This window comes from Vitis vinifera, chromosome 9 (genome assembly GCF_030704535.1).
Source record: "Vitis vinifera cultivar Pinot Noir 40024 chromosome 9, ASM3070453v1".
Lineage (NCBI taxonomy): Eukaryota > Viridiplantae > Streptophyta > Magnoliopsida > Vitales > Vitaceae > Vitis > Vitis vinifera.
The window spans coordinates 8,417,602-8,429,274 of NC_081813.1; the positions used below are offsets into that span (position 1 = coordinate 8,417,602).

General features: G+C 34.0%; 1 protein-coding gene and 2 non-coding genes across 3 annotated transcripts; 1 reads left to right on the forward strand and 2 right to left on the reverse strand.

Annotated features, from left to right (window-relative positions):
• The first annotated feature begins 1,086 nt into the window (after positions 1–1,086).
• Positions 1,087–4,029, forward strand: LOC100853390 (pyrophosphate-energized vacuolar membrane proton pump). The gene is made up of 6 exons (XR_002030804.2): positions 1,087–1,364; positions 1,434–1,520; positions 1,603–1,933; positions 2,399–2,809; positions 3,116–3,175; positions 3,294–4,029. It is a non-coding gene; the product is annotated as a pyrophosphate-energized vacuolar membrane proton pump (transcript).
• A 1,959-nt stretch (positions 4,030–5,988) lies between these two features.
• Positions 5,989–8,107, reverse strand: LOC104880272 (uncharacterized). The gene is made up of 2 exons (XR_009466559.1): positions 8,038–8,107; positions 5,989–6,231 (listed from the first exon to the last, which is right to left on the reverse strand). It is a non-coding gene; the product is annotated as an uncharacterized LOC104880272 (transcript).
• A 279-nt stretch (positions 8,108–8,386) lies between these two features.
• LOC132254268 (putative disease resistance protein RGA3) lies at positions 8,387–10,826 on the reverse strand. Its single transcript, XM_059739558.1, has 3 exons — positions 9,024–10,826; positions 8,665–8,931; positions 8,387–8,545 (listed from the first exon to the last, which is right to left on the reverse strand). The coding sequence occupies exons 1-3, from the start codon at positions 10,824–10,826 to the stop codon at positions 8,387–8,389; spliced, it is 2,229 nt and encodes a 742-aa protein (XP_059595541.1).
• Between the last annotated feature and the right edge of the window lie 847 nt (positions 10,827–11,673).

Genomic DNA, 11,673 nt, shown 5'->3' on the forward strand with positions numbered 1-11,673 from the left:
TTATTCGATATGGGTACAAATGCTCCACTCACATGCCCTCTTGTAAGACCTTAGAAAGCTAAGATTAGTGGCTTATTCATTGTTCTCCCTTTCCTCTTCTAAAGAGACAGTAGAACATTAATCTATATATATAATATGGTATATTGTACAACTTTTAAAATTAATTATTATAAAGACATATTAAAAATAACATTTGAGATGAGGATAATTCAATATGATAATATTTTTTTTGAGCTAATAAGAGAAATATGTATAACCCTATGGGATACAATTATATATTAGTATGGTAAAATCGTTCAAATTAATTTTTAAATTGAATTAAATATATAACCTCCTTAACATGGCAATTTTTTTTTTTTTTTTTTTACTTTTATAATGAACTTTTCTATATATTCAAACCTATTTTGCATATAACAGTTAAATTACTTCACTTCTAAACAATTAGGATATTCGATTTTATTAGATGAGAAATAGGTATCTTAGGATATAATTTTAAATAAGATATAATATCCTTATATATTAAATTTAATGAATGTTATATCTAAGATAACATATTTAATAAAATATGTTATATTATGTTTATATTTAGTTTACAAAATAAATAAAAAAACAAAGTAAAGCATATATTATTTTAAATATTTAAAATGAAAATTATATTGCATTTCAATATTTTCTATTTTAGAAAAAATGAAAATTTGTTTCAATATTTATGATTAAAACATTTAAACTTTGTAAATAAAAGTTTTTTTATTATGTTATTCAATATATATATATATATATATATATATATATATATATATATAATATTAATATTATTTTATAAATATTGTTCAGTTCTTATTTTTTAATCATAAATTTAATTTTATACTAATTTTTATTTTATTTTATTTTGCAAGATCATTAATATAAAAAAAATAAAAATTAAGAAATAAATTTATGATATAAGAGATATGTATATTCTACATTTTAAGTTTGGATTAAAATATCATATGTAGTTTGGCACATGGGCACAAAAGGCGACTAGTAGTTGATTGCTTCCCTTCGTATGATCAAAATCTCTAAAAATCCTATTGTTCCACCAAATAGATGTATGCTCGTTTGCTATCAAATGGAAAAGGAAAACCTATGGTATATGAATCTGGATATTGTCCACAAAGGAAAACCTTAGGTTGTCCAAGTTTCTCAGGTCTCCTATTTGGCATTCATCATTATGATCAAAATCTAGATATTGCTATCGAATAAAAGAAACAGCTTATCATCTCCACTGTTCTTATGACTCTGGGAGTTGCAATTGTTAGTTGGATTGCCCTTCCATCATCCTTCACAATCTTCAATTTTGGCTCTCAGAAAGTTGTGAAGAATTGGTAAGGTTTACATTGTTAATTCCTTGGAAAAAATGGATATACATCTACTAACTCAATTTGGGTTTGCAGGCAGCTGTTCTTGTGTGTGGGTGTTGGTCTTTGGGCTGGACTTATTATTGGGTTTGTAACTGAGTATTACACTAGCAATGCATACAGGTATCTATAATCTCACTGAATTCCTGCCTTGTTATAGTCTTCAGCTTTCCTACTCTGATTCTTGTGTTTCTTTTATTTGCAGCCCTGTGCAAGATGTGGCTGATTCCTACAGGACTGGAACTGCCACAAATGTCATCTTTGGCCTTGCTTTGGGATACAAATCTGTCATCATTCCTATTTTTGCTATTGCAGTTAGTATTTTTGTTAGTTTCAGTTTTGCTGCCATGTATGGCATTGCAGTGGCAGCCCCAGGAATGCTGAGTACCATTGCTACTGGGCTTGCTATTGATGCTTATGGTCCCATCAGTGACAATGCGGGAGGAATTGCTGAGATGGCTGGCATGAGCCACAGAATCCGAGAGAGAACTGATGCACTTGATGCCGCAGGCAACACCACTGCTGCCATTGGGAAGGTAAATCACATCTGTAGGTTGGTTCTAATGTTGTCATTGAAAAGTGTCTTATCATCACATGCATTATGCAAGGTACAAATCCATGAAGGGTAAGTATCCTTAGACGAAAGGCTCATCCTATCATGCATATGGCTTTTGACTAGGCCTATAAATTGATGAAACTCAATTTTTGAATTTGGAATAAAATATCTCAGTATAAATTTTCAGAGTGTGTAGAGGCGTTGTAGTTCATTTTTGTGTTAAACTAATGCCACTCCTATGAGCAGTAAGCCAGAAGGTTCTATTCACAACTTGTAAGTGGTGAGCTGCCTGTTGGTTATCTTAACTAATGTGAAGCAAACTCAGTCCGTACAATGCAGCTTTGCTGTGTAATTTGTTATTGAAATCTAATTGTGCACATTTCTTTTAGCTTCACTTAGCTGTTTGTAACTTCATTTTTTATGTTTGATTTACATTTGTTCTCAGGGATTTGCAATTGGATCTGCGGCACTCGTGTCTTTGGCACTGTTTGGTGCCTTTGTAAGTCGTGCATCGATCTCAACTGTTGATGTCTTGACTCCAAAGGTCTTCATTGGTTTGCTTGTTGGTGCAATGCTTCCTTACTGGTTCTCAGCCATGACCATGAAGAGTGTGGGACGTGCAGCTCTTAAGATGGTTGAGGAGGTTCGCAGACAGTTCAACACCATTCCAGGTCTGATGGAGGGCCTTGCCAAGCCTGATTATGCCACTTGTGTCAAGATCTCTACTGATGCATCCATTAAGGAGATGATTCCACCTGGTGCCCTTGTCATGCTCACACCCCTTATCGTTGGGACCTTCTTTGGCGTGGAGACTCTATCTGGAGTACTAGCTGGCTCCCTTGTTTCTGGTGTCCAGGTAATATCATGATCATTAAATGTATAATTGGAATTTCATGGTTTCTGATCTATTAAAAAAAAACAAGCAGTTTATCTTAAAAATATCATGAATTATGCGAAGAAAAGTCAGGGTTGAATTTAAGTTAGTGAAATTTGGGAACAAAATCTTGTTAGGTGTGTTTAGCAATATAGACATGCATGAGTAGTCAGAGACTTCGCAAAGAAACAAAATGCTTATCTGAAGTACTTTCTGGGAGCTTTGTTTTTGGCTGTTAATTGAAATTTTATTTTCTGATTTGCTCTTTTGGATGTGTGCTTTTAACAGATAGCAATCTCTGCTTCTAACACTGGCGGTGCATGGGATAATGCCAAGAAGTACATTGAGGTAAGCATACGGTGAAGTGAGGCTATAGGTGGTTTCCTCTCTTGGCCCATGTTTACTGTTATTATTGCTTTGACGATATTATTCCATTGAGTGGTAATTTTTGGAATTTTGTTGTTAGGCTGGTGCTTCCGAGCATGCAAGGACCCTTGGCCCAAAGGGGTCTGATCCACACAAGGCAGCTGTGATTGGTGACACCATTGGAGACCCACTGAAGGACACCTCAGGCCCATCGCTCAACATCCTTATCAAGCTCATGGCAGTGGAGTCTCTCGTCTTTGCTCCCTTTTTTGCCACTCATGGTGGGTTGCTTTTCAAGATCTTCTGAGGAATGGGATGATGAAAAATACATGGGCAAAGGGGTGATTAGCCCTTTTTTCCCCAGTATTTATTCGGCACATCTCTCACCAATTCATCTAATCTCCATATCCATCCATCCCCACATTGTGAGTTTTTCAAGTTAGTTTCTATGTTTAGGGAAATATTATTTTTGAAGGGCTGATGATGATGATGATGATAATCATGATTGGTAAGGGAGGACAGGCAAAATGGTTTTAACTGTCACAGAAGAGTCAGGATGGTAGTGTGTTACTTTTCTTTATACCTCTTTTTAGAACAGCTCTGTTCCTAATTTCCTTGTAACCTTATCCTTTTTTCCATTAAAAGCAAGGAGAACGTGTTCATCAATTTTGGGTATTTTTGCTGTCCATCAGTGGAGCTTTGTAGTTTTTGTTTGGGTTAAATGCGTGCAGGGCCTAGGTAGATGGAAAATGATGCCGGTCTTTTTTAACTCTTGGATTTTAGCTTTATCATCTCCAAATTTTTAAAAAATAGATATCTAAGGTATGTTTGTTAAATGATGTCCAACTGTTTTATTAATAGTTAATTTTAGTGAATTATAACTTTTATTAATAGTTTATTAACAGTGATTGAGACATGGCATTGTTGACCTCTTTTTTTTTTTTTCTTTTATTTCCCATTGCTTCAATTCATCCAAACGTAAAATAGCCAATTCCTTCAGCTTTGGGAATACTGTTGATGATGATCCCAAAAACTCACTACCTATGTATTTCACACCATACATTTTCCATATCACTAGCTTCTCAAGGACAGGCAGTTGCCCCAAAGGAGGCAAACATGGACATCTTAAGCAACAATCGAGGTAAAGTATTTTGATATTTTCAGTTGAGCCACTCTCTATCACCATAATCGAATATACGTAGAGATTTCAAGTTTGGATGGGGTTGTAGAGCTTTAGCCACACCCTTGGTCCCCTCCTTTCTACCGAATTCCAAATCCAAACGTTGGAGGTGTATCTTATTCTTCAATTCTGCTTTTTCTGCCTCCCCAACATCTTTCACTTCATCCAACCCTTTAATGGAAAGAAGTCCTCTTAGGTTGTTCAAGTTTCTCAGGTCTCCTAGTTGGCATTCATCATTGCCATGACTACTCACAATGAAAACATCCAGTGTCTGAAGAGAGCTTAATCTTCCAATTCCTTTTGGTAAGCCCTCTAGAGTACCATAACTTTCAAGATGCCTCAACTTTTTCTCCACTCCTCCCGTGAAACGCTATGGTACTGAACAATGACCGGCATTGCTCATTGGATAGTTCTCCTAAGGGTTGCTTGTACGTGGTTCCCATGATTGTAGAAACGTTTTCGTTTCGTGTGGTCACCAAAATTCTACTTCCCGGTGCCCCACCCTTGAGAGAACTCTCTACTTGTTCCCACAAATTCATAGTTTTCAGTCCAAACATCGTAGCACAAGTAGGAGCTTCTTATCAGCAGTAAGTGTGCGAATTTTTTGTTGTACAGCTTCCAGCTCATGGAAACCAGAAGACTCTTTCTGGAGGGCTTCAAGAATAGCCCTAGAAATCCTCATTGGGTCAAAAGGTGAACACACAGACCCACACCCTCTGATGGAAATAGGCCTTCACCTTTTCGTGGTTGTATGCTAATTAAGCAAGAGTTGTTTTGCCTATCCCTCCCGTCACAACTATGGAGATGCTTTCTCGGGAACTCCCAACCAACAGCTTGTCTATTATAATGCCAACATTATACAATTAAGTACCCTTCGGGGTTTCCCATTTTTTTTCTTTTAAATTAGAAACTTTTATATAAATAGATATCTGGTATAAAAAGTATAAATTTACTTTATATTTTTTAAATTCATTTTAAAAAATTTTAAATTTTGAGATAGTAAATTTTCTTTAATATTTCAATTTGTTAAATTATTTTTAAATTATCAGAGTTCTTATATATCTTATATAAAGATACTACTATTTTCTAATTTTATAAATAAAAAAAAAAGCATTTTATAAAACTAAAAAGTGTATCCAAACAAACACTAAGAGCCTATTTGGTCATTTGATTTAAAAACAATTTTTTGTTTTTAAATAACAAAAAACTATTTTTAAAATTTTCTAACATTGTTTTATCGTTATTCTCTGAAAACATTTTTTAAAACAAAGTGAAATAGATAACAATTTTTAGAGAACAAATAAGAGTTGTTTTCACCAATTTTTAAAAACAAAGGAAAACATGAATCCATTTGATCATGTTTTCAGAAACTTGTAATTAAAAATTATTTTTAAATTAAAGAATAAAAAACAGTTTTAAAAAATAAGTTTCAGAAAACATGGTCAAAGGACCTTAAGTGACTTGATAATACCTCACATTTATTAGGCAAAGCCCCCTCTAGGAGAAAATTTTTGTTGGAATCATAACCAAGCATTTGAAACCTTTGCATTGAAATTTCAAGAGCATCCCACTTCATCCATTAGGTTAACAATAGATATGTCCTTACAACAAATCAGAAGAAACATCATGCATGCATGCATGTAAGTTCCCATCATTCGCAAACCATTTATGTTGTAGGAAATAAATCCAAACAATAAAGTTGAAGTTTACACATTCTTACATATATAGGCAAACCAATAAAAGGGGAAAAGAAAAAGAGAAAAAAAATTTACAAATCACCAATTTGAAATTGATTCATAGACAACTTCACAATACATAGGTGTTGGGAATTTTCTCCTCTTTATTTGAACTTGCTTCTCTGAAACGAAAAACAATAAAATTAAGATGGAAAAGAGATAAGGAAAGTCAAGACAAAAATAAAGATCAAAGCTTGCAAGTAAAAATGACAAATAATAATAATAATAAATGATGCCTTTGGATATAATTTTGAGACAAGAATCAAGATGGTCTTTATTGATAAGTTTTGAAATTTTCTTTGCAATATTTTGAGCAAATAATCTAATAGGTTAGGCTATTAAAATATTAATTAGTTAACATTTAGATCATGTTTTTCATTTGTTTCATTTCTCATTCATTATATTTGAAATATTATTTTTTGGAATAAGAAAAGGAATAAAAACTTCATCACTATGAAAATTAAATCTTACTCCTGTTGGAATTTCGGTTTCTCTCTTGTATGTAGTAATATGATTCACCTTCGTACCCATCTTATTTTTTATTCTCATTCCCATAAATAGAATTCAAAGAAACTAAGTTGTCTAATCAAGATATCAAAGATCAGCTTCACTTGGAAACACTTTAGTTGTCTAATTAAGAACCATAATAGATAAAGAAACTAAGGGGAAAAAAGTAGTAGGTATTTTACACTATAAATATCCTATTTGATAATATATAACTTTAGTAAAATTGAATTTTAATTATCTTATATCCAAATTCAATTTAACAAAGTATTAAAAATATAAAAACCATTATCATAATTTTTAATGAGTTTTTGTTAATATTTTAGATATTAATTAAATATATAGAATTTAAAATTTAAAAATAAAATTATAAATATTTTAAAAATCATACATATGGAATCATTTCTTTTTTATCATTAAATACATCTAAATTATATTTTTCTATGAAATATATTTTTAGTGTTATATATTATTGATTTACTGTCGAATATTACAAATTATATTATACATATATTATTTAAGAATAACAACTTAAATAGATGTATTATTTCTTGTTTTATAATCTTTTTTAATTCTTTTCAAAATATCCGTCGAAGCCGATATATGTTATCCTTAACTTTTAATAAAATTTAACGGAGATATTATAAGAATGACTAACAATCAAAGGGGAATGTTATAAACTTGTAGAAATTTGTGAATGTTACCATCCTTGTATTAAACCTTTCAACTATTCATATAACCTTCATAACTATAAAAAAATATATTAATTATAGTCATTATGATTATAACCCTATAAGTAGAATTTGGGTTTTTAGAAAGAGATAATTTAGAGTTTACTTTTTCTGAATTTCTGCTTTCAGTTCTTTGCTCTATTTTCTTTATTTTTACAATTTATATATATATACCCATGGGCCTGAAGCCTGATCAATCATTGTGCCCATACCACCAGAAAAGGGGAAACACTAGGCCCATGGCCCAACAAAAGTCTACTCTAAGCCGAAAACCCCCAGCTCCACCAGAAAAGAGGGAACACTAGGCCCATGCCCAAGAAAAGTGTACCCTAAAATGGAATTTGATAATATATAACATTATATAGTACATATAGAGTCTAAAGATCACATAAAATCTCTTCTACACAGTTGTTGGAGGTATTTGATCATGTAACAAAACACTTTTAGAATAGAAAAGGTTTCAAGTTTTTTTGTACAAAAGGTTTTCATTTTTATTTCTCTTATTTTGCAAGGTGTAGATATTATAGGATAAACACTTTAGTAATAGTGTAGATGTGCCAAAATGGACCTATGGATACAAGATAATAATGTTATGCAAAATGGAAAGCTTCAGAAAAAGATTATTCATGAAATACATTAATGTGTGCGATTATGGATGCAATGGAAATGAAAACTAAGATAAATTCTAATTACCTGTAACAAGAGCGACATGAGGTGAAGCGTGATGACCATTCAGTCCGATGAATATACGACTATTTCTGGGATATGAGATATTTTGTGCCGATCCTCTCTGATATCCTTTCGATATCGTTCCAGAATAAGAGAACCTGCGATGTCCAATTTCTGCAATGGTGTCCTCTGGAGCATGTGGTCCGGCAGTCCCTCTAGCTTTGGGCAGGCTAGCATAGTCAAGTGATTGAGACATGGCATTATTGACCTCTCTTCTTTTTCTTTTATTTCCCATTGCTTCAATTCATCCAAACAAGAAATAGCCAATTCCTTCAGCTTTAGGAATACTGTTGATGATGATCCCAAAAACTCACTACCTATGTATTTCACACCATCCATATTCCATATCCCCAGTTCCTCGAGGACAGGCAGTTGCCCCAAAGGAGGCAAACATGGACATCTTATGCAAGAGTCGAGGAGAAGTATTTTCAGTTGAGCTAATGATGAACCCATCATCCAATTGGGCCACTCTCTATCACCATAACGGATTATACATAGAGATTTCAAGTTTGGATGGGGTTGTAGAGCTTCAGCCACACCCTTTGTCCCCTCCTTTCCACCAAATTTCAAGTCCAAATGTTGGAGGGGTACCCTATTCTTCAATTCTGCTTTTTCTGCCTCCCCTGCATCTTTCACTTCATCCAACCCTTGAATCAAAAGATTTCCTCTTAGGTTGTTCAAGTTTCTCAGGTCTCCTATTTGGCATTCATCATGGCCATGACTACTCACGATGAAAACATCCAGTGTCTGAAGAGAGCTTAATCTTCCAATTCCTTTTGGCAAGCCCTTTAGACTGTCAGCACCATAATTTTCAAGATGCCTCAAATTAATTAGTTTACCCATTGCCTGTGGTAGTTTCTGAAGACGGGAACATTCTTGAATATTTAAGGTTTGCAAATTATATAAATCACAAATTGTTTAAGGTATCTTAAATGTATCAATTTTCCTACCTCCTTAGGAAGTTCCTCAATCAACCGATTCCTGCTCAAATCCAATGCCCTAAGACATGTCAAATGCCTTAACAAATTACGTAAGGCTTCAAGAACACTTGAAATATTGAATTCTTCCTTAGCCAAGAGGGTGTGAAGATTCTTCATGTTACAAGTGGAGGCGAAATTAGGGGTACTTTCTCGGACAACTAAGGTGGCATAACGAATCTTTTGGAAGAATAAGTCCATACTCCCCTTTTTTTGGTTGTCAACCTCCACAATAAAGCATTCATTGTGAGTCAAAAATTGAGCAAAATCATGCACTATATCATGCATCTTACAACGTATTATATTACCATAATTATCTTTTTCAAAATCTTGGAAGAAAGACCGAGCAGCTAAATATTCAAAGTACGTTCTCCCAACCATCTCCATCTCTTTTCTCCCATCAGATTTGAGATAGCTTTGTGCCATCCACAACTTGATCAGCTCATCTCTCTCAATAACCGAGTCTTTTGGAAAAACAGCACAAAATGAGAAGCAGCGTTGAATTGCAGGGGGCAGATCATAATAACTCAACAACAAAGCAGGGGAAATATCTCTCTCAAACTCATCTAGCTGCCAGACTTCACTATTCAATACGTTCTTCCATTCTTCCTCGCTATTTTTTATACGCAAGAGGTTCCCTAAAGTTTTTATAGCGAGGGGCAAGCCCTTGCATTTGTCTGCTATTTTCTCACCAATTTCTTTTAATTCTTCCTCTTTCTCCCAAGTACTCCTTTCATAGAAAGCTATTTGATGGAATAATGCCCGAGATTGCTCCAAAGACAGCTCCCCCAAGGGATGCTTGTACGTAGTTCTCATCATCTTAACAACACTCTCTTTGCGTGTGGTCGCCAGAATTCTACTACCTTCTGCTCCGCAGAGGAGGGTGTTCTTCAGTTGTTCCCACGATCGATTGTCTTCAGTCCACACATCATCTAGCACAAGAAGGAATTTCTTTTCGGCAATACGTGTTTTAATTTCTTTTTGTAAAGCGTCCAACTCATGGAGATCACAAGGCTTTTCTTGGAGGGCTTCAACAATAGCCCTAAAAACTCTGATTGGGTCAAATGGATCAGAAACACAAATCCATATTCTCTCATCAAAATGGAACTCCACCTCTGAATGGCTGTAGGCTAATTGAGCAAGAGTTGTTTTGCCCATGCCTCCCGTCCCAACTATGGAGACGATGTAGAGGCCAGGTTTCTCTTGACGCTTCTTACCCAACAAATGGTCTAATATGATTTTTTTATCCATATCCCGACTGCACACCTCTGAAATATCAATTGCAGAGGTAGTTATAAATCGCTCTGGTCGCTCCTCACTCCCCCTAGAGACAAAATTAAATCTAATTCTCTCCCTTTCAATATCATCTAGTTGTTGTTTAATGCCCTTAATCTTAAGAGCAATGTCACGACGAGAAGCAACTTGCTTGAAACAGATGCAAGGGGAGGGCATACAGAAGCTTACCTTCTTCTTAGACGTGGAAGCATTTTCAACTCCCTCCATCTGGAATTGAAGAATAGCAATGCTCCACTCATCCAGCACGTCCTCCATTTCGTAGGCCATGTCTTTGAGATTCTCCAACCAACCTCGGACAGATTTTTCCTTCACTTGTCTCTTCTCGGCATCTTCAAGAACATCTCGGACAGAGCGGAGTGTCTTTTTGAGGCTTGGGATTTCTGATTCAACACCCAGAACCAGAGAAACTTGTTCATGAATCTGCTGTTCAACAACCGAAGTTAAGCGTTCCAGCACAATAGAAACGAGGACATCAGCCATGGGGAGGGTGAAGAAGGTGGGATTGATGAATGAAGAGGAATGGAGGATGAATAAAGGCGAGTGAGATGAATAGATAAGATCTGCAGCTTTTGTGAGGTTAATAATATAACCAATTACTGTTATATTATAAAGCTTGAATCAATCTTGTTATCCCACGTAAAAGGGTAATGGGGGTTGAGTTTGCAAGAGTTTAAGGGGGCAACACCCCTTGGATTTTTCTATTTATTTTTATTTTTTATTTTTTATTGAATGACGAGTTTGGTCATATTGTATTTAATTATTGTATTCTTAAGTGTTAGTACACTTTGTATATATAAGAATCACATTGATCACTTAATAACATTAGAAATCTCGTCTTTTATTTATTTCCACTCGTGTGTGTGGTTTGATTAAGTATTACAAAACATGCTATTGACTTATAAAAAATGTGAATAGGGTAGTAAGGTACAAAAATATTATCTAAGTACGAAGAATGTGGTGAAATTATAAAAAATATGACTAAGGTATACTGAGCTAAAAAAAAATAACCAAAGTTGCATAAAAAGTATGTTCTAGATATGAATATTAATGTAACTATGATGGAAAGAATACGAACCAGGTATTGAGGTACAAAAAAGGTAACCTAGCTATTAAGATAAAAAAAAAAAAAGGAATGTAGGTATAAAAAATGTTATCAAATCATTAAAGTATGAAAATCATTACCTAAATACAACAAATGTTAGTAATAACTAAGATATGAAATATGTGACTAAATTATTAACATACGAATTATATAACTTAAGTACAAAGAAGATGATTAGGGTACAAAAATATAACTAAGGCATATAGAATGCAATTCATATATAAA

Coding starts and splice junctions, on each gene's coding strand:
- LOC132254268 (XM_059739558.1), bottom strand. CDS start 10,826: ATGGCTGATGTCCTCGTTTCTATTGTGCTGGAACGCTTAACTTCGGTT. Junction 8,932..9,023: donor TTGAGGAACTTCCTAAGGAG/GTAGGAAAATTG, acceptor TCCCGTCTTCAG/AAACTACCACAGGCAATGGG. Junction 8,546..8,664: donor AAGCAGAATTGAAGAATAGG/GTACCCCTCCAA, acceptor TTATGGTGATAG/AGAGTGGCCCAATTGGATGA.